Genomic DNA, 19,065 nt, shown 5'->3' on the forward strand with positions numbered 1-19,065 from the left:
CGTTCTCATTGTTGTTAGCTAACAACAATGAGAAGTGCTATCAGTTTAACCCTTGCTATAATATTTCCCTCGGCTTCTACAAGGTATAGTTGACATATACACGTAGAAATATCAGCGACGCGTGAAACTATTTGGATATTTGTTTTGTGGAGCCTCATAGCTAGCTACGTTAGCTTTTTGCAAGTGTGTGGAGAAGAGTATGGCTAATAATGCTAATAGGCTAACATTAGTTGCATTCGTGTCACTAAACTTACACTTGTAGGTAATAAAACACAAACAATTATGGCAATTAATCGACGGCACATACATAACTCACAGGCAATGTTAACTATGAAATATAATTTAAGTTAAAATGTACAGAAGAGACTTTAGCAGTGTATTTAAAAAAAATATTAAGTTCCACTCTTTTGTAAACAGCTTTCTGATGCAAAATATATAATACGTGCAGTTCAGTGCAGTATGATAGCTAACATGATTAACCATTTGGCAAAATTATCTAATGGCATTCTGTGAGTAAATACAGCACCATCTCTATTGTCTCATCTATCTGTTGTCCTCCACCAGAATGGATGCTGTCTTTAAAACGTGCACTTTTGCCATAGTCAGTTACTGTATGATCTTTATTTGTGTCTATTTGTGTTCATATAACCTCCATTTTTCATATCAATAGAGCAGATGGACACTTGGGTTGATCAAACAACTGTTAGTGATGATGAAATGATTGTAAATGTTACAGAATGCTCTCCAAATATTGGATGGGAAACCTTTTAACCTACTGCTTGCTGGCTCTTGGTAACTTGGATCCTGTTTGAATCAGTAAATCTCCTCGGACTCGGCTGCTGCGGCGCACTTTGCTCCATTAATCACAGTATCTACAGGTTTGGAAAAGTCTTAAAACGCATCGATTTCCCCAAAAGGCTTTAAAGTATTAAAAAGGCTTGAACTGACACGAGCCTTAAATCTTGTTTCTTGCTTGATGTTGGCAGTGTTTCTTTCTTTCTTTTTCCGATTCTTGTTGAGGTCAGCTCTGCGTTAATTAAGTGAATTAAACTGTGTGACAAGAAATAATTCTGTTATATTGTGCTGGGAAGCACTGAAAAAAATAATGGGTACAGAGCATATCTGTATTTATATCCCGACTGGGTTTCAATCATAGTTTAAGACACTGATTTTCCTCAGTGGACTTTGCAGAAATCCTGTTAATGTGCATGAACGTTGAAATTGTCGTAAATGGAACAATTATGGAAATGAGTCCAAGCTGAGTCGGTGAACCTTTATCCAAATGACCACTTTGACCATTTTTTTTTTTTTTTTTTAGGTTCTAACTTGTCACGACTGGATGCAGAGACCTCTTATTTTGTTTGTTCACCAGACCGTCTCTTCAAGCTTACAATCTCTTTTTAGACGTCAGCAACTCTTGAAGTTGTCTAAAGCTTTCTCTGTGTCTACGTGCTCTGAGCATCTACCTCCGCCTGCTCATTTGCTAAATCTTTCTGGGGAAGTCCGTCAGCTTTCCTCAGTGTCCCATAACCGCGGTTTCCTCCAAAACCCTTCTCCCTGGTCTTCCCTGCACCGGCGTTTCTCCGAGGAGTCAGACATGTCGGAACAGAGGTTCGTCGTGGAATACGCCAAACGCGGCACCGCGGGATGCAAGAAATGCAAGGACAAAATCCAGAAAGGCATCGTGCGCATAGGCAAAATCGTGCCAAACCCCTTCAGCGAGTCTGCGGGGGAGATGAAAGAGTGGTACCATGTGAAGTGCATTTTTGAGAAGCTGGAAAGGGCGAGAGCCACCACGAAGAAGATAGAGGACATCACAGATCTGGAGGGCTGGGAGGAGCTGCAGGATGAAGACAAGGAGCTCATTAATAAACATGTTTCAGGTACAACAGACTCACTAAGAATGACTCTTTTATGCTAGGGCTTTCAGTCGATTCAAATGTTCAGTTGTCCGTAGTTCTATTAACAACACGGGAGGGGACGAATATGCTTGCTTTGTGCAAATGCATGTTTCTAGTAGAATATTCTCAAGAATAACTTCACGCATGCTCCAAAAAAATTGCTGTATCTACATTGCAAACTGTCTAGCGTGGTCTGCCTTCGACGAGGTGGAGGAGGGCTCCCTCAGCTGTGTGCTTTGGCCAACTGGTGGTATTTGAGACTCAGTGTAGCTCTTGTCGGGACAACCATCTGGCAGAGCTCTGAAGCCGAACTTAACGTCCTTTTTCTTTACCCATCTTTCCTCAAGGAGGTTTGTTTCAGGCTACCATCCACAGTGTTAACCCCAAACTACAGCTTTGACGGCCCTGGTTTATACTCTTAACATCGAATGTCATTTTATCACTCTCTGTGAAACTTTGACCTTTTTATGGAGCGTTCAAAAAGATTATTTTGACCCATTAATGGGATGTAATGGGTGTATTCAGAAAGGGAGCAGAGGTTGCAGGTCAGTGTCACAGATAGTAACTTATCACTCCCACGCAGTCAGATAAAGATCAGCAGTTAAATGATTCACTCATCCACGTAGAAGATAGGTTTTGAAGTCTGGGTTACAGTGTGCTTTATAAGATTGTTGATTTGACCGCATGCTTCAGTAGGTGTGCCTCTATAACACCTCATATCCACTTACCTGTTCAACTGGTACTGGTAACTAACGGGCTTAACATTCCTGGAGAACATGAGAACAGGTTTACTGGAGGCTTTCTTGTCAGGGGAAAAGTTGAAATAAGCCAGTTCACTTTAAACGTCTGTATCTTAGTGGGAGATCAGATAGAGTTAGCTTCCTTTAAGGAGAAAAGTGACATGCTTTTGTTTATTTGACCAATTTTTTAAACTCTAAAGACTAAAAGAATGAACAACAAAGCAGACAAATGCATACTGTTGGTTTTACATTAAACTTTATATGTGTTCTCGTCTTTGTTCTCATTCCAGACAGCGTTTTTACCTGGTTAGTGAAACTGAACGAATTATGAATTATTTGCTCTAAAGCCATTAACCTCATCTTGCAGACCTGATGGCCAAAGTTAACGCGAGTCCAAAAAAGAAGGTTCAGGCCAAGTTGAACACCAGCGGCCAGCTGAAGTCTCCCCCCGCCGACCCGTCTGCCAACGCTCCACGCAAGTTCTCAGGCTTCACGGGTAAGAAGTGACGACGTCCAGGGGTGGAGTAGTTTCTTACGTCTTTGAAAACAGCTCAAAAAAGTGAAGACTGGCTCAGTGTGTGAATAACAGTAATCAATGCACGGAAGGTGACGTAAACACGGATGGTGATTTATGTAAAAGACATGGTAAATAAATCATAAAGGCACTACACCACAATATTATTTGGATCAGCCCTGATGAATACACGTTTTTTAAATTTTTTATTATTACGATAAACTGCAAACAGAAAGATCCAAAGCCGACAATGAGAAGATATAATTTACTTATGTCAGAGCTTTACGATGCCACAAAGGAGAATTAATTTTTCTAGCAATACAGAACACAAACTTAGGTGATTTTTAAAAAGAGGAAAAACAAATTGTGTGCAAATCTTGACATATTAAAATTATAATTGTACATTGGATGAATAAAACCAGCTGTTAGTTTGTGTTAACGTGCGTCTCTAGTAGAAGCTCAGGATCTGTTGCCCAGTTGACTCCTTCAGCTTTCTGTCAATGTTTTACCTCCTGTCTCACCTCAGTTGTATTGCATCCTAAACCGTCTTAACTGTAGCGAAACTGTTTTTTATAATTGCAGTCACAATATGAGGAAGTATGAGCATTAACACGCCGAACCTTTTAATAGACGAGGAAAACCGCAATACAGTACTGTTTGCAGTCTGAGAGGCACCAAACTAATCTGGTATAGCTGGACTCAATGCTGTCTGGTAAGAATCTGGATTTCATTATGAGGTGTGTTTCAACTGTTAGAGTGGTTGTAGGTTCTAACCAGTTTCATGTAGACGCGTTTTGTCATCAGGCGTCTAATTTTCGGTTTTAAATATGCTCCGTGACAAAACTTTAGATGTATATATTGATGCTTTCGCCCCAAACTATTTAATTGGCCTGCCAGATCTTCACTGGAGCATAATCAGTTCCCAACGGAGCGACTCCAACTCTGAATTGTAGCCTAATACATCTGCGCTTCACTCTCTCTCGTCAGCTGCGAAGGCCGGCCCTTCCAGCAGCCCCGGCCCGTCCCCGTCCCCTTCCCCTGCCAAAGCCAGCCAAGGCAGCCCCCTGTCCGCCCAGCTCTGCGACCTTCAGCACAAGGACTGCCTCTTCAGAGAGTTCCGCAAGCTCTGCGCCATGGTGGCAGAAATCAACAGCTACAACTCCAAGACGCAGCTTATCGAGAAGTTCCTCAAGAAGGGCTCCGGTGGAGGTAGGAGCGTCTTTCTTCTTTCTTGCTTTCGTCATCGGGGAGGAGGAGGAGGAGGATTTCTATGACCTTTTATCTTTTCTTCCATCCTAGATAAGTTCCACGGGGATCTTTACCTGACGGTGAAGCTGCTCCTGCCGGGGGTGGTGAAAAGTGTCTACAACCTCAACGACAAGCAGATCGTGAAACTCTTCAGCCGCATATTCAGATGCAACCAGGACGACATGGTTCGCGACCTGGAGCAGGTGAAACCTTAATAAAGTGTACCACATAACGTGAATGTGCAGTTACCCTGTTTTTTTACAACTCTCAACGCTTTACGAAGCGGTTGGCATGGCAACCGGTAGTCGCCATTATGTCACATCCTGTTTCTATAGCGTCAAACAACTAACTAAAACTCTTGAAGATGCTTCAACATTATATCAACTACCTAAAATGACGGAAACCATCCTTGAAAAAATGTATTTAACGTGTATTTTAGTGTTTTAGTTTGGCCCAAACCCCGCCCACTAACATGGAGGGGGTGGAGCTTATGACCTATACTGCAGCCAGCCACCAGGGGGAGCTCTACTTGATTTGGCATTTTGAGGAGCTGTTCCGCCAATAAAACAGAAGAGGAAGAAGACATTTTAAAAACACCTTGATCGACCCCGATACCGATCACCTGATACTGATTGGGACGTCCCTACTTAGCATTGTGTCTTTTGAGTTTAACAGAGGACCAGCTTGTAAAAACATCCTGTATAACACTGTCACCTTCCTTTTTCTTTTTAAGGGCGACGTGTCTGAGACGGTGAGGATGTTCTTCGAGGAGAGTAAATCGTTCCCTCCATCCGCCAAGAGCCTCCTGACCATCCAGGAAGTGGACGCGTCCCTGACCCGCCTCGCCCAGCTGACAAAGGAGGACGAGCAGCAGAACGAGCTGGAGGCCATCGCCAAAAAGTAACCCAGCCCCGTAATCATTTCCGTGTCGAGCGATAAAACAGAGCAGAGATATGGTAATTCGTACACCGGGAAGCGCGGCTCACCTCGTCTGTTGTGGCCGTCTTCCACTTCAAATAGCTCAGTAAAAGCCGGGGAGACCTTTTGTGATATCTGTTTGCAGTATTTGGTGCAACAGTTTGTTGTTGCTTATTTTTTTTTTTATTGTTAACATTTGTTCAGTTTCTGCCAGCCTCAGGCACATCTAACACACACTCTAAATTATCTAGACGTCTTCATTTGACACTCTAGCCTCCACGGCAGCAGACACCAGACTGTGTTTATTTGTCATAAATTGCGTTTTGCAAGCCGTAAACAGAAAGAAGCATTATTTTGCGCCGCGCTGAATGAAAGGTCTAATTTTCCCACACGACGCTAATGAGGCCACGCAGCCCATATGGATTGAAGCTGAATTCCTTTTGCATTCGTCTTCCAAGTGGCTGGTTCTTTGTGAATTGCTTACAGTTTCTGTAAATTGCTTATTTTAAACCCCTTTGGCCGTTTTAGATTTCCGCTTCTTAAAATCCTGCAATAATCCGTCTTCTCTCCTTTATCGCAGATGCACCAGTAATGACCTGAAATGCATCGTCCGCCTAATTAAGCACGACTTGAAGATGAACGCCGGAGCGAAACACGTGTAAGTGTCTTAACGTGCATGTGTTCTTGTCAACGCGCCGCAAGAAAGGGTCATTTTTTTTTTTTTTTTTTACACCGGCCTCTCTTCACGCAGCCTCGACGCCGTGGACCCGAACGCCTATGACGCCTTCAAGGCCTCGCGGAATCTGGGGGACGTGATCGAGCGGGTGTTGAGGAATCAGCAGGAGGCGTCCAACGGGTCGGGGCCCAGGAAGCTCCTGACTATAGAGGCGTCCCTAATGACCCCGGTCCAGCCCATGTTGGTGAGTGCCGCCATGGAAACGTTGCAGAAAAAGCAACACCTGTATGTTCCTGCGTCTAAATTATTCCCATTCCCGCATTTATTGCACATTTCATATTGATGACATAAAACGTAAATCACACCAGACACTCATGCACTTACAGAACAAATTAAACCAACACAGGATTTCATTGCGCATCTTGTATCCAGCAGTATGGTACCACTACAATAATCTCTTTTTGCTGCGGGGCATGGCACCGTGTGAAAAATAAAGTGAGTAAATTAGGAATAGATTTCCAGTTAAAGGCAGCAATCGTTGCTTTAATGTGTTTGGTTCGCGGGGAATAAAGATGATAACAATAATAATAATACAGAAATAAAATGTGTTGTAGAGTTAATTTAATGCCTTACACCAAAGCCAATGTTAGGTTTCTTTATGTTTGCTCGGAGGCTTCGAATAGATTTAAACACTTACAATAAAAGTAGATTTAGATTGAACAAATGTCCTGCAGAGCTTACATCAGTTTGGTTTAGGTTTGCAGTTGCTCCACGTGGGGTGAACATTTCTAAGAGGTGGGACGGGAACATGGAGCTGCACTTTAAACATGTGTTTGAAAAGATGTCAACGAAGAGCTGTCAATGAAGTTGCAGAGGAAAACGTTTCTTCTTCTTCTTTTATATCTCCAGCAGATTTGACGCTTCAGGGCGAGCAGAACCACTTTACACACATATCAACAAAGGTTGTATTGTGATTGATGTTGTGGGACATCTAAACACATATTTGCAGGGTTTCTGCAGAGTCTTAAAATTTGATAATCCCAATGTAAGGCCTTAAACAGTCTTAAATTAGAGCTTATTTTGCATCGTAGGTCTTAAATCCTTACGTCCATTTACCGCTTCATTTGCTTTTTGTCCAAAGCGTTGGTGGCATTCATAGTTAGTTCCGTGTGTAGACGTAGTTCTTTACGAAGTATAACTATTAGCAGTACGCAGAAATAAAACTACAAATGAGACCTGGATGTGGAATCCAAAGTTCAGCCCGGTTAGGAATGTGCTGCTGCAGCAGGCATGGTACGTGGGCAGACGAAACGGGGAGAGTCTTTCATCACGTAATCTTTGTTAGTCTTACGGACTTTGGCCACCTTTTGGATTTAAGACTTCTTCTGTCACATGAACCTCGTTGTCAACTTGGGAAATTGGCAAAATATAAGTTTAATGATTGCTGGCTTGAAGGAAATTATTTCGCTGATCGGCTGAAATGAACAATCCTTATGAGGCGTCCTGCACATTGTGCAAGAGGATACTCAAAGTCTGCAGCCTGGGTGTGAAGGCGTTGGAATCTCACTTGAAAGCAGATAAACACCAGACTGCTCTTAAAAGTCTCCAACAATCTCTTGGAATCACCCAGTTTTGTTTGCCGTTGCCAGACAGAGACGGTGTTACAGCCAACTCTGTGCAAACTGTGCAAATCTGCCGATCCTTGGGATGCACCATGAATAGCTGTCCACTGAAAATCAATGTGTAATACATTACAAAACTATGCATGACCCATGGGATGGAGGAAGTTGGGACGTGTCTCAATGCATGTTAAATCACATCTAGAGGGTAAACGCTTTCAAAAGGTCTTAAAGTCTTAAATTTCTCTTGTTCAAACCTGCAGAAACCCTGTATTTAATTTATCTATCTATCAAATCAGTGGCGTAAACATGATTTTAGTTTATTAGGAAACTCAGAGTCATGTGAGTTTCCAGTGGGCATCACCTGCTAATAAACACTTAATATACACCCGCCGATTCAACACAATCTTCACTTGAAAAATCCGATGTTGATTCCTCAAATCAAAGTATATGTGACATTTTCTGCCTCTTCTCATTAGAAATCTTGCTTCTCAACGACGTTCGCAGCATTTTGGATCTAAAAAGTATGACGACAGAGAAGATCAGGAATAAATCAAAGCCATATGCAAGATATAGAAACTAGAGGGGGAATACTGTGGAAATATCACAGCCATGTCTTTCATAACTAATCCAAATAGTTTAAAACCTGAACTATCTCTAAATCAATCCATTTTTAATTGAATCAAATCAGAACCTTACCCAGGCTGCCTTCACATTACGTCAATACTCCACAAAGTTGTAGAAAAAATATATATAACGTTTGAATAGTTTTTAGTTGATATCTCGTCCCTCGACGTCCCAACAGGCGGCAGCTGGACCGTACAGATAACCCTGCGCCGCCGCAAAGCGCACGACTCCCTCGAATCCCTCTGCACAAACGCAAACGTTAATTCAGTCCAAAACGTGTCCTCCCAAAATCCTGCAGACCATTAAATTGCACATTACACAGCAGACTTTTAATTACACTGTTAAAAAAAAAAAAAAAAAGAAGAAAATGGAAGTTTCACTGCAGCTGTGTCACATTTTGGGTTACAAATGATTAGCACAGTCAATTTCCTAACTATCCACAGGCGTGCAGCTGCAGTCTGGGTCATCAGTCTTGACTTTATTCTCCTCTTACCATTAGCTCTCAGAAGACGAGGAGCTACATCACTGTCTGCTACTGAATGTCCTGCTGTAGAGAGGAGAGCTGGACGAGAGTCATTTGGTCGTGCTCTGAAGAACATGCAGTCACATTGGCCCTATCTTGATTAGTGTAACAAATGAATATTACCACACTACGTACACCGATCAGGCATAACATTATGACCACTGACAGGAGAAGTGAATAACATCTTGTGTAATAATTCAGTGTTCTGCTGGGAAACTTCTGGACCTGGCACCACAGACACCACAGGACACCCTCAGAAGGCCCATGTCCATTCTCTGACGAGTCACAACTGTTTTGGAGGCCTACACAATATTGGGAAGGTGGTCATAATGTTATGCCTGATTGGTTAATTGGTGCAAAGCTGAAAGAGATGAAGTGAACCAGGTTTATGACGTTGCGTTGCTTTTATTGTTTCTCGTTTTGTTCACCACATTCACCCAGTGTCTGTGATTGGTCAGCCATGTTATCTAATGCAGGTAAAACACCTAAAATACCTCTAAATACCTCTTTCTAACCCTCTAATGTAAGAGATATCAGAGTGTACTGTCACAGCCGGTGGAAATAGCTATTAAAATAAGATTCAGATTGTTATGTATCATAATGATCCGTCACAAATTTCCATTTAAATCAAAGTCCAAGAGGAAAGCTTTCGCTAATGACCCGACCGGAGGAAAAACTTTTAATGAAAATGAGCTCCAAATAAGCGTGTGGTTCTCCGCTGAGAATGATTATTCTCCTTTTGTGATTTTCATTTCAGGCGGAGGCGTGTAAATCCGTGGAGTACGCCATGAAGAAGTGCCCCAACGGGATGTACTCGGAGATCAAGTACGACGGAGAGCGCGTGCAGGTCCACAAGAACGGAGACAACTTCAGCTACTTCAGCCGCAGCCTCAAACCCGTGCTGCCACACAAAGTCAGTCTTATCGCTCGCACGCACGCACAGACAGACACAGACAGACAGACAAACGCTCAGGGCCCGCGGCCCCGTGAAGCTATTTACTGATTAGTGTGACAATGCACTTCAGAATGGGATGTCTCCGGGTTTGCCTCTGCAGGATTAGCAGCCTGGAGGTGCTTTTCGCAGCGTGAAATTCTGACATTTCCCACGGTGATTTTCCAGCGTTTGCTTTCTCAGCGAGAGCCTTCAAAACGCAGGGATAAATATCTCCACTTCACCTTCACTGGTGCTTTCAAACCACTAGGTGCTGCTGCTGTGCACGCAAAGCAAACCTCACAGCAGCCTTGAAAGAAAAGCGGCACAGAGGCACAAAGATAGAGGAGCTTTTATCACGTCCTTTTCTGCAAGGTGCTCACGTTCGTTCAGGTTCACCCCGTGCCCTCTCAGTGTCTGGATGGCGTCTGTGGAGCAGTTTCAGCCCTCTAGCCTGGAGGCTGTAGACATTTAGCCTTGTGTGGCTGCCTCACCCGTGCAGCCCATCGAGCCAAATGGCTGATTATGCACCCTCAGCCACTGTAATTAGGCAATTTATGTTAATGTTAGGTTAACATTCTGCAGGGGTGGGAATGGAGTCTAATTACAACAGTCCAAGTTTCCTGGTGTTTTCCACTCTGATAAATGATAACGCTGATGAAAGAGGATGGTGGAAAGAGATCAGACGTTTTTAAACGCGTTTAATCTGGTTGAAAATGATTGTTAATCAAATATAAAATGCATTGAGAAGTGACGGCGCCAGTGTATCCGTGTATTTAATCTTGCTTCTTATTGTCCATATTTCAGGTGGCCCACTTCAAAGAATACATCCCTCAGGCTTTCCCTGGCGGCCACAGTATGATCCTGGATGCTGAAGTCCTCCTAATTGACACAAAGACCAGCAAACCCCTGCCCTTTGGGACTCTGGGTGTACACAAGGTAAGAACATCACAGCCAATTTCTTTTTCTTTCTTGTTTTTTTTTTTTCTTCTCCACCAACACAGATTTCTGTCACTGTTGTCACGCTGCCGTTCTTTTCTCCTCTCGCTGCAGAAAGCAGCCTTTCAAGACGCCAAAGTGTGCCTTTTCGTTTTCGACTGTATCTTCTTCAACGGCGTGAGTCTCATGGAGAGGTAATGTGTTTTTTTTTTTTCTTGTTTCTTTGCCTTAAAGACTTTACACTGAACACAGAAAACCCCAGATGGAAATGATGCAAGTGTGTAGGTTTAAAAGATGCTCTGCCCAAACCTCAGCCAGCCGAGTTCCGTCCTTGTGGTCTCCTTTTAATATCAGCTTATTTAAACTTTCCTCATGACTTTGGAGATTTTAAGAATCAGATTTTAAGAATCAGATTTTAAGAATCAGATTTTATTCCGTTTCTAGTGATAGTTGTTTCTAATATCTAAAAAAACCAAAAAACAGAAACGAAGACTCATTCAAGTCCAGATGTCTGTGTTTCAGTTTGTTTTTTGGATAAACCATGACCTGGATTACTGGCAACCTTCACAGACAGGATTTAGGAGTCTAAAGCCTTATTTACACGGCACTGGTTTTACCTGGGGACCTCTGGTAATTTGTAGTAATAGTGGAGGTCGTCTGTGATCTTAATCCTGTGCGAATTGGCCATGTCTGTAATTTCTAAAGTAAATTTGACAACGCAAATTACCTAGCCTATTTCTCATGATTCGTGGCTTTTTCTGCTTCTTGTCTCTTATAAATCATGTAGGATGTGTTATAAATCAAAGTCTGGACAGATGTTAGGGTACAAAGTCCAGACGTCTCTGACCCATTCACTCATTTAGAACAGATGAAATCATTAAATCAAGCACTAATGTGTTCATCTGCAAAGGTGGCGCTGATTTAAATACTGACAGGTCGTTGGTAATTTCTTCCCCGGGATCAATAGTCTCATCGTGTTTTTAAAAATATATTTTTTATTATCAGTTAGAACTAAAGCTGTCCAGACGTGTAAAATGTCCTCTGACATGCAGTGGAATGAAGCAGAAAGTAGCAGAGACATAACTGTGGATAGTAAATTAGAGTAAAACACAGAGTTTGCTTGTCACATGCGAATGCGCCTCATGAAACACAGATGTGTGTGTGGGGGGGGTAATATCTGAATCACACGACTTCCTCAGGTAAAACTAATCCAGTGCAAATAGGGCTTAACGGGGTGACTACTGAACCTTAAAACGCAAAATAAGCTGCAAAATTTCCTCCAATAATAACGATTCGGTCCATGAATCCATCTTTGAAAGGTTGTAAAAAAGTTTTTTCATGTGACTTTGGGTTGCACCACTTTGCATTGGATGTGTCACACCTGTCTGAAGTAAGAGAACAGTTAGCATAGTGAAAACTGAAGGAAAACTCTAATTTTTCAAATATTTTCCTTTAGTTCGGTGTCTGTCTTAGACCATGTGGGACAATGCATTTATCTGTAAGTGGAGTCGACTAAGATTAAACTTAGTTTAGGGATGGCACCAAACTCCTCTGAGCTCTTTTCAATCACTTAACAAAGCCTTGAACATAACATCTCTAAACTGTCAGATACTTGGATATAAAGATGAAAACTGGAGCCTATTTTTAGTCATTTTCTTACATTTAGAAATCCATTTTAGTGTAATAGAGCTGTTTTATATTAATTTCTACACCACCTGTCTTACATTGATCCACCTGCGTCCCGTTCTCCAGGCCCCTGTGTGAACGCAGGAAGTTCCTGCATGACAACATGGTGGAAGTCCCCAACAGGATCCTGTTCTCAGAGATGAAGCACGTCACCGTGAGTGCAGCTCTGAATTATACGGCCATGTTCATCTGTAGAATTTCTGCATAATTTGCATGTATTTGTGTGCAGAGGGCGCGCGATCTGGCTGATATGATAACACGAGTCATCAGGGAGGGACTGGAAGGCCTGGTGCTGAAAGACCTAAAGGTGAGATGCCTTGATTGTGGTAACGGGGATTAAATGTGAACGTAAGGATACGTTAGGGCGTAACTCTTCGCCTGTGTGCGTCAGGGATCCTACGAGCCAGGAAAGCGCCACTGGTTGAAGGTAAAGAAGGACTACTTGAACGAAGGGGCGATGGCGGACACCGCTGACCTGGTGGTCCTGGGAGCGTTCTACGGGAAAGGATCCAACGGTTTGTAAAGCTCTAACTAATACAGCAGATTTGGAGGCTTTTGCCGTTCTCGACGCTTCATCTTTTAAATCCCAGAAAAACCAAACTGACATCAAAGAGCTGTCAGCCGAGGCCGACTGTGATGTAGCTTTATGTCGACTGTGTCTGAAGCAGGAAGTTGTGCGATTGTTAACCAGAAGAACTACTATTAGCTGGGACGCTAGGAAGATAGAAACCGTCAAATGATAGGCGGCCTCTCCTGAATCATACTGATCATTTGGTCTACAGCAGGGCTGACAAACATACGGCCTAGGGGCCAAAACTGGCCTCCTATAGGCTCCAATCTAGCACATGGGATTAATTTGCAAAGCAGTAAAATTACACTAAAGACATTAACTGCAGCCAATTTTACCAATTTACTTTTCTAATTAAAGTAACTGCCATTCTTAATTTGTCCACTAGGGGTCACACTGTTTTAGTCAGAGTTGTGGATGTAACACAACACTGAGTCCCAGAAATAAACAGCAGATTGCAGCAATGTGGACATTTTTGTCCATTTGGGCAAATTTTTCCTCTTCATCTTTTTTGACATTCAAAAAAAACCAAAAACAATTCTACTAGGTCAACAGAACACTGTGAAAAAATGCCTTCATGAGTCATTAGGGACAAAAATGTCCACAAAAGTTAACTGATGAATATTTTTTCTGCTTGCTTCTGCATTAAACAACCTCAGATCTTTGCAAAACTAAGAAAAATGTGATAATTATATTCCATTATAGTGGGAGTCAATGGGACATTTTTGTCCACTAAGGTCTCGGGAGGATAGAAAATTTTAAATCTGATGCTTCACAAAAACTAATAATGCATCCAAGTCAGTATTTTGCATGATCTTGGTCATATCCAAGACAGATCTGAAAAAAATCCCCAGCCTCCCAACATTAGTTTTATGGAAAATAAAAATTTTTTGTGTTTTTGTGTTTTTTTCTTTTTGTTTTCATCTGATTTTAAGTAATCAAACTGTCATTTAAAGGGATAAAATCCTCAAAATGATTAATATTTGTCTCTGCTTTTTTTTCTGCATAAATCTTCAGCACTTTACCAAAAATCCAATCATTTTGAGGATTTTAACCCTTTAAATGAGTTTGATTACTTAAAATCAGAAAAAAACGGGAAAAAAACCCACAAAAAATGTGTTATTTTCCATAAAACTAATGTTGGGAGGCTGGAGCGTTTTTTTTCAAAACTTGTCTTGGATATGACCCAGATTATCTAAAATATTGACTGACTTATTAGTTTTTGTGTGGCATCAAATTTTCTATCCTCATGAGACCTTAGCAGATAAAATCGTCCCATTGACTCCCATTATAATGGAATATAATTATCCCATTATAATGGTAGTTTTGTAAAAGTTCTGAAGTAGTTTAAGAGATTTATGAAGAAAGAAGCAGAGACAAATATTAATCAGTAAGTTTTTAGAGCAGTTTTTTGGACGTGAACATTTTTGTCCTTAATGACTCAAGAGGGTAGAACATTAAAATTATGATTTTTTTAAAAAAAGATAATTAATCAACAGTTTTATAATGTACTTCTTTGCACTAAAACAAAGGGTAAATCCTGGAGTTGTTGTTATTGATAGGTTATCATGTTATTGTATTACTGGTCTGGCCCCCTTGGGATCAACTTGGGCTGTATGTGGCCCCTAAACTAAAATGGTCTAGAACAGAGGTCTTCAACGGGGGGTCCGTGATCCCAAGGGGGTCCATGGAGGTACTGCAGGGGGGTCGGAAAACGTTGGAGACCCCTGGTCTAGCTGATCATGTGTTTGTGGAAATAATTGTGCGTTTGAAAATAGGTTCACAGTCGACACCTAAACCCTCTCTTTTTGTGTAAGAAAGTCATAGTTTCACTGCTAACTTTTAACAACGCTGCAGTCGTGACTCTTGACATGTGTATGATATGAACGCACCCTTTATTAGTCAAAATAACACAGTGTGAGATCAGACGACTTAATATTCAGCATAAAAACCCTGAAATATACACATACAGATGTTTTCTGTATTCAGGCGGGATGGTGAAATTAATTGGGGAGGCGAAATAGCATGTGAAGAATATGCAGCTACAGCGTATTACATAAGGAGAGGATGCCGGTGGGTAAAACACACGAGTGGGAGAGAGTATAGGCAGGGCGTCGAGGAGGCTGGGTAATGAGCATATAACACAATGGGAAGATAATGAATGCAGCAACAAAAGGTACAAGACTCAGAGCTAATGAAACGGCGTGTGGTGTGGTTGGAGGACGAGCTAATGGAGCGGAAACCCCTCGTCGCAGCACGCCGTTTGGAGATGGAGCTAGTTAGGACAACAGTCAGGGTGGAGGTGTGAACAAGCTCTCCTCCCTAAACCGGTTTATTCTTCTTCTTCTACCCACCAGGGGGCATCATGTCCAGTTTCCTGATGGGCTGTTACGACCCGGACTCCAAGAAGTGGTGCACCGTCACCAAGTGCTCCGGAGGCTACGATGACGCCATGTTGGCTCGACTCCAGAAGGAGCTGGATGTGATCAAAATCAGCAAGGTCAGAGAGGATCCACTGACGGGGGTGGGGAGTCTGGAATACTGAGCCGATAATAAAAACTAATCCTTTGTGTGTGTCTTCGTGTAGGATCCGAGCAAAATCCCCGGCTGGTTGAAAATCATCAAGAACTATTACCCAGATTTCATTATCCGCGATCCTGAGGTGAGATCCCACGATTCAGCACATTGGCGTCTCCCGGCGGGGCCCTGCTCACGCTCAGCACAGCTACAGTATATCTGGGTGCTGCAGACCTTTTCAACACAATAAGTCAGGAGCATCTCTTGCATATGTCTGCATGAATTACTCTCAAGCGCTCTGAGGTAATGACGAGCCGTGCTGCAGAGCCGGGAGCTGCTTTCAATTTACAGAAATCCAGGGGAACACTCGAGACTTCTGAGATTTGAAGGAGATTGAAACGACCCTGTGCGGCGTTCCCGTCTGAAAATACTTATAAATTCTACAAGCCGACTATTCCTTAAGCCGTGATCGTCATGTAACGTTCCACCTGCTGCTGTGTGTCGTTTTCTCTCTGCCGCAGCGAGCGCCCATCTGGGAGATCACCGGCGCAGAGTTCTCCAAATCGGAGATGCACACGGCCGACGGCATCTCGATCCGCTTCCCCCGCATGACGCGAGTCCGCGACGACAAGGACTGGAAGAGCGCCACCAACCTGCACCAGCTGAAAGTAGGATGTCGCCTAATAATTGAGCTCTAATGAGGTGCCAATCACAAACAGCTCCTTGGACGTCAGCTACTCATAGGGATCTTCTGGGATTACTTGTCGCTGATTAGTTTCCATTGTAACGTGTGATTGAAGGAGAAATGCAGGTGACGGGAGGAAAGAAATAATTACTGTAGAACAAAGCACCCACAGGGCTGCATAAGATATGACTTGTAAACGCTGAGGAGGAGGAGGAGGAGATTTGTAGTCATCCTCCAGACGCTGACAAATGAGGTGAAATATTGGCCGAGGCAGTAAAACACGGCCGCGTTAAATTATTTGAATCCGGCCCAGGAACCTCAATCTCCCCCCCACCGTGACACAGAACATTACACCCCCCGGCTGAATCCTGTGCTCTCGTTCTTCCTCACTCTGACCAGGAGCTGTTCCGTATATCGAAGGAGACCAGCGACTTTAAAGTGACGGCGGGACCGTCCGGCGGCAACGACGACAAGGGCTCGTCGGGCGGGGACAGCGGCGGGAACTCACCGGCGCCCTCGAAGGCGCCCTCGACCCACCGAAGCGCTCCGACCAAGAAGACGAGTAAGTAAAGACAGATAGATGGTGGAACTGCTCCTCTAAAGTGAAGCCAGTAATAACAAGACGTCTCCATTTATTTTAAAAGTCTCTCTTTATTAAAGTTTACAGATAAGTAAAATGTAGTGTCTTTACTTTAGAATATACAGAGATGTGTTTAAAAACGCTACTTTACATTCACAGGCAACAACACTCCACCCAAACCCAAGGTGGTGAAATCTCAGCCTCGCACCCCCGGCTCAGACGCACCCAGTGCTAAGAAGGTACGTCCCATTCAGAACATCACCTGTGTTTCTCTCAGAGCAACAGCCAGGACCTGACTGTTGTGTCTGTTTACCACCAGGTGAAGAAGAACGAAAGTGCTCACAGCAACGGGCAGACCAAAACAAAAGCAACCGCTCAACTGGTGGAGCCGAGGAACGACAAGGTCGGTCAACGCCTTCTGTTGTTCAGCGGTACACTGTGGTGGAGTTTACAGATTATTTTAAGTAAAAGTACAGAAATTCAGTGACGTTTAATGGCTTTGTTCTCTCTAGAGCAGGAACGTCAAACTCATTTTAGTTCAGGGGCCATGTACAGACCAATTTAACCTCAAGTTGGGCCGAAGAAAAATGATCCTTTACAAAAACCTGACATTTCTTGGGCCCTTTCCTGTCTGCTGGTTAGTCCTGGGTCTCAGCGTTGTGTTCTGTCCACTTCTGACTAAAACAGTGGACAAATTAGGGATACCAGATATTTGTCAATGAAAAATTTAAGTTTTCTATGTAATTTTCACACTTTTGCAAATTCATACTGCGAGCCAGGTGTCAAACATACCGTATGGTTGACACGTGCTCTTGAGTAGCTGCCGAGACCTGAGGATATGGTGGAAAAGCGATTGACTTAACCAGATCACTTTTAGAGATGAAACTTCACCCGGAGTTGTCAAAATGACCTAAACAATAAATCCCAGGACCGATCGGGTGTTTCATGTGATTCTACTGAGTAAGATTTACTTAACTCGTCATTAAATATTATCCGTTGAAGCCCTATAACCAGTTTTATACCTAATTCTGTGCAAACGGCCGCTCTTCATCTGACCCAGTTTTTTTTTCTTTCTCCGTTCAGACGCTGCTGGACATCTTCAGCGGCGTGAAGCTCTTCCTGCCCGGCTCCGTGCAGGACTTCGACAAACTGAGGCGGTACTTCGTGGCGTACGACGGAGACCTCGTGGCGGACTACGACGCCGCCTCGGCCACCCACACCCTGGCCGAACCCGACGAGGACAGCCAGGCCCAGAAGGTGTCGCCCAGCTGGATCTGGGAATGCATCCGCAAGAGGCGCGTCGTACCTCCCTGTTAATAAAGACACAGAGAGAGAGAGGAACCCGTTTTATACACTGCGTTTAACTGATAAACTACTGTTTCAACCACTATTTCACAGCGTTACTCACACCACATAGTGTTTTCAGTTACCACGACACACTCAGGTCATTTTTATTTGTCTAAACTAAAGAACAACATGAAGTATTGAGTTTTGCAGGCAGTGTGACGCTAGCTGATGATATTTTTGATGACGTGAGGTCTGTTTGTTTGTTTTTTGTACTTAAACACAATCATGGTCAATCATGAAATGCTTTTTCTATATAACTTGGAGTTGAAAACGCTACTTTTTAACGCCAGAGCCAAAACATCATGAACTGAAGACGGAAACTGGACGCTGACAAGGAAAATAAATAATTCTCTAACGTCGTTCTAGTGCGGTTTACTTTTATTAACTTTGAGTGTGGCAGTAAAAACTGCCGCAAAAAGAATAATCAGCTTTCCCAGTCTCCTCCTCCTTTAAAAAAAATGTCCCAGATTCATTCATCTTCTGTAACTGTCCTGTGAAGGGTCGCAGGGGGGACAAGAGGCGGGACACACCCTGGACATGTCTCCAGTCTATCACAGGGCCGACACAGAGAGACAGACAACCATTCACACTCACTGAAAAAGCACCAGTTTTGCATCCAATTAAACCATTTCTCAAGTTTCCACGTCCCCCCCCCCCCATGCGTCTTCACCAGCTGCACTGCTTTGGATCTCAGCTCAAACATGTGTCCAGACCACTGGAACTGACCAATCAGAGCAGACTAGGCTTTTTGGGAAACGTAAATATTTAGAAACCAGTATCTGTGTCTTAGGGACTTTAAACGGTGTCACTGAACGTAATCCAGTTTTGCAGAAACGTCCGATATCCAGCGCCCTCGGACGTTTCTGCAAAACTGTAGATCCTGCTCTTAAACATTTGTCTTTTGTTGGAATTTTCTGAGCAAGTGACAGACAACCATTCACACTCACACCTACGGCCAGTTTAGAATCACCACTGAACCTAACCAGCATGTCTTTGGACGGTGGGAGGAAGCTGGAGAACCTGGAGAGAACCCACGCAGACACAGG

General features: G+C 43.2%; 2 protein-coding genes across 2 annotated transcripts in view; one reads left to right on the top strand and one right to left on the bottom strand.

Moving 5' to 3' along the window:
* Positions 1–18,378, top strand: lig3 (ligase III, DNA, ATP-dependent). Its single transcript, XM_084565319.1, has 21 exons — positions 1–83; positions 1,319–1,883; positions 3,009–3,137; positions 4,143–4,364; positions 4,455–4,606; positions 5,137–5,303; positions 5,902–5,979; positions 6,073–6,241; positions 9,524–9,679; positions 10,505–10,636; positions 10,751–10,830; positions 12,389–12,476; positions 12,552–12,629; positions 12,714–12,837; positions 15,248–15,390; positions 15,478–15,552; positions 15,929–16,075; positions 16,492–16,654; positions 16,832–16,911; positions 16,992–17,075; positions 17,756–18,378. Exons 2-21 carry the CDS (start codon positions 1,340–1,342, stop codon positions 17,987–17,989), a joined length of 3,045 nt encoding a protein of 1,014 aa, XP_084421445.1. The 5' UTR covers positions 1–83; positions 1,319–1,339; the 3' UTR covers positions 17,990–18,378.
* Positions 17,844–19,065, bottom strand: part of rad51d (RAD51 paralog D) — a 23,927-nt gene continuing 22,705 nt past the window's right edge. The window contains exon 11 of the mRNA XM_084565320.1: positions 17,844–17,982. The gene's annotated coding sequence lies outside the window, so the exon portion shown is untranslated. The remainder of the gene's footprint in view (positions 17,983–19,065) is intronic.

The sequence above is a fragment of the Chelon labrosus genome (assembly GCF_963514085.1).
Source record: "Chelon labrosus genome assembly, chromosome: 17".
In the NCBI taxonomy this organism is placed as follows: domain Eukaryota; kingdom Metazoa; phylum Chordata; class Actinopteri; order Mugiliformes; family Mugilidae; genus Chelon; species Chelon labrosus.

Coding starts and splice junctions, on each gene's coding strand:
- lig3 (XM_084565319.1), top strand. CDS start 1,340: ATGCAGAGACCTCTTATTTTGTTTGTTCACCAGACCGTCTCTTCAAGC. Junction 3,138..4,142: donor CAAGTTCTCAGGCTTCACGG/GTAAGAAGTGAC, acceptor CTCTCTCGTCAG/CTGCGAAGGCCGGCCCTTCC. Junction 5,980..6,072: donor AACGCCGGAGCGAAACACGT/GTAAGTGTCTTA, acceptor CTCTTCACGCAG/CCTCGACGCCGTGGACCCGA.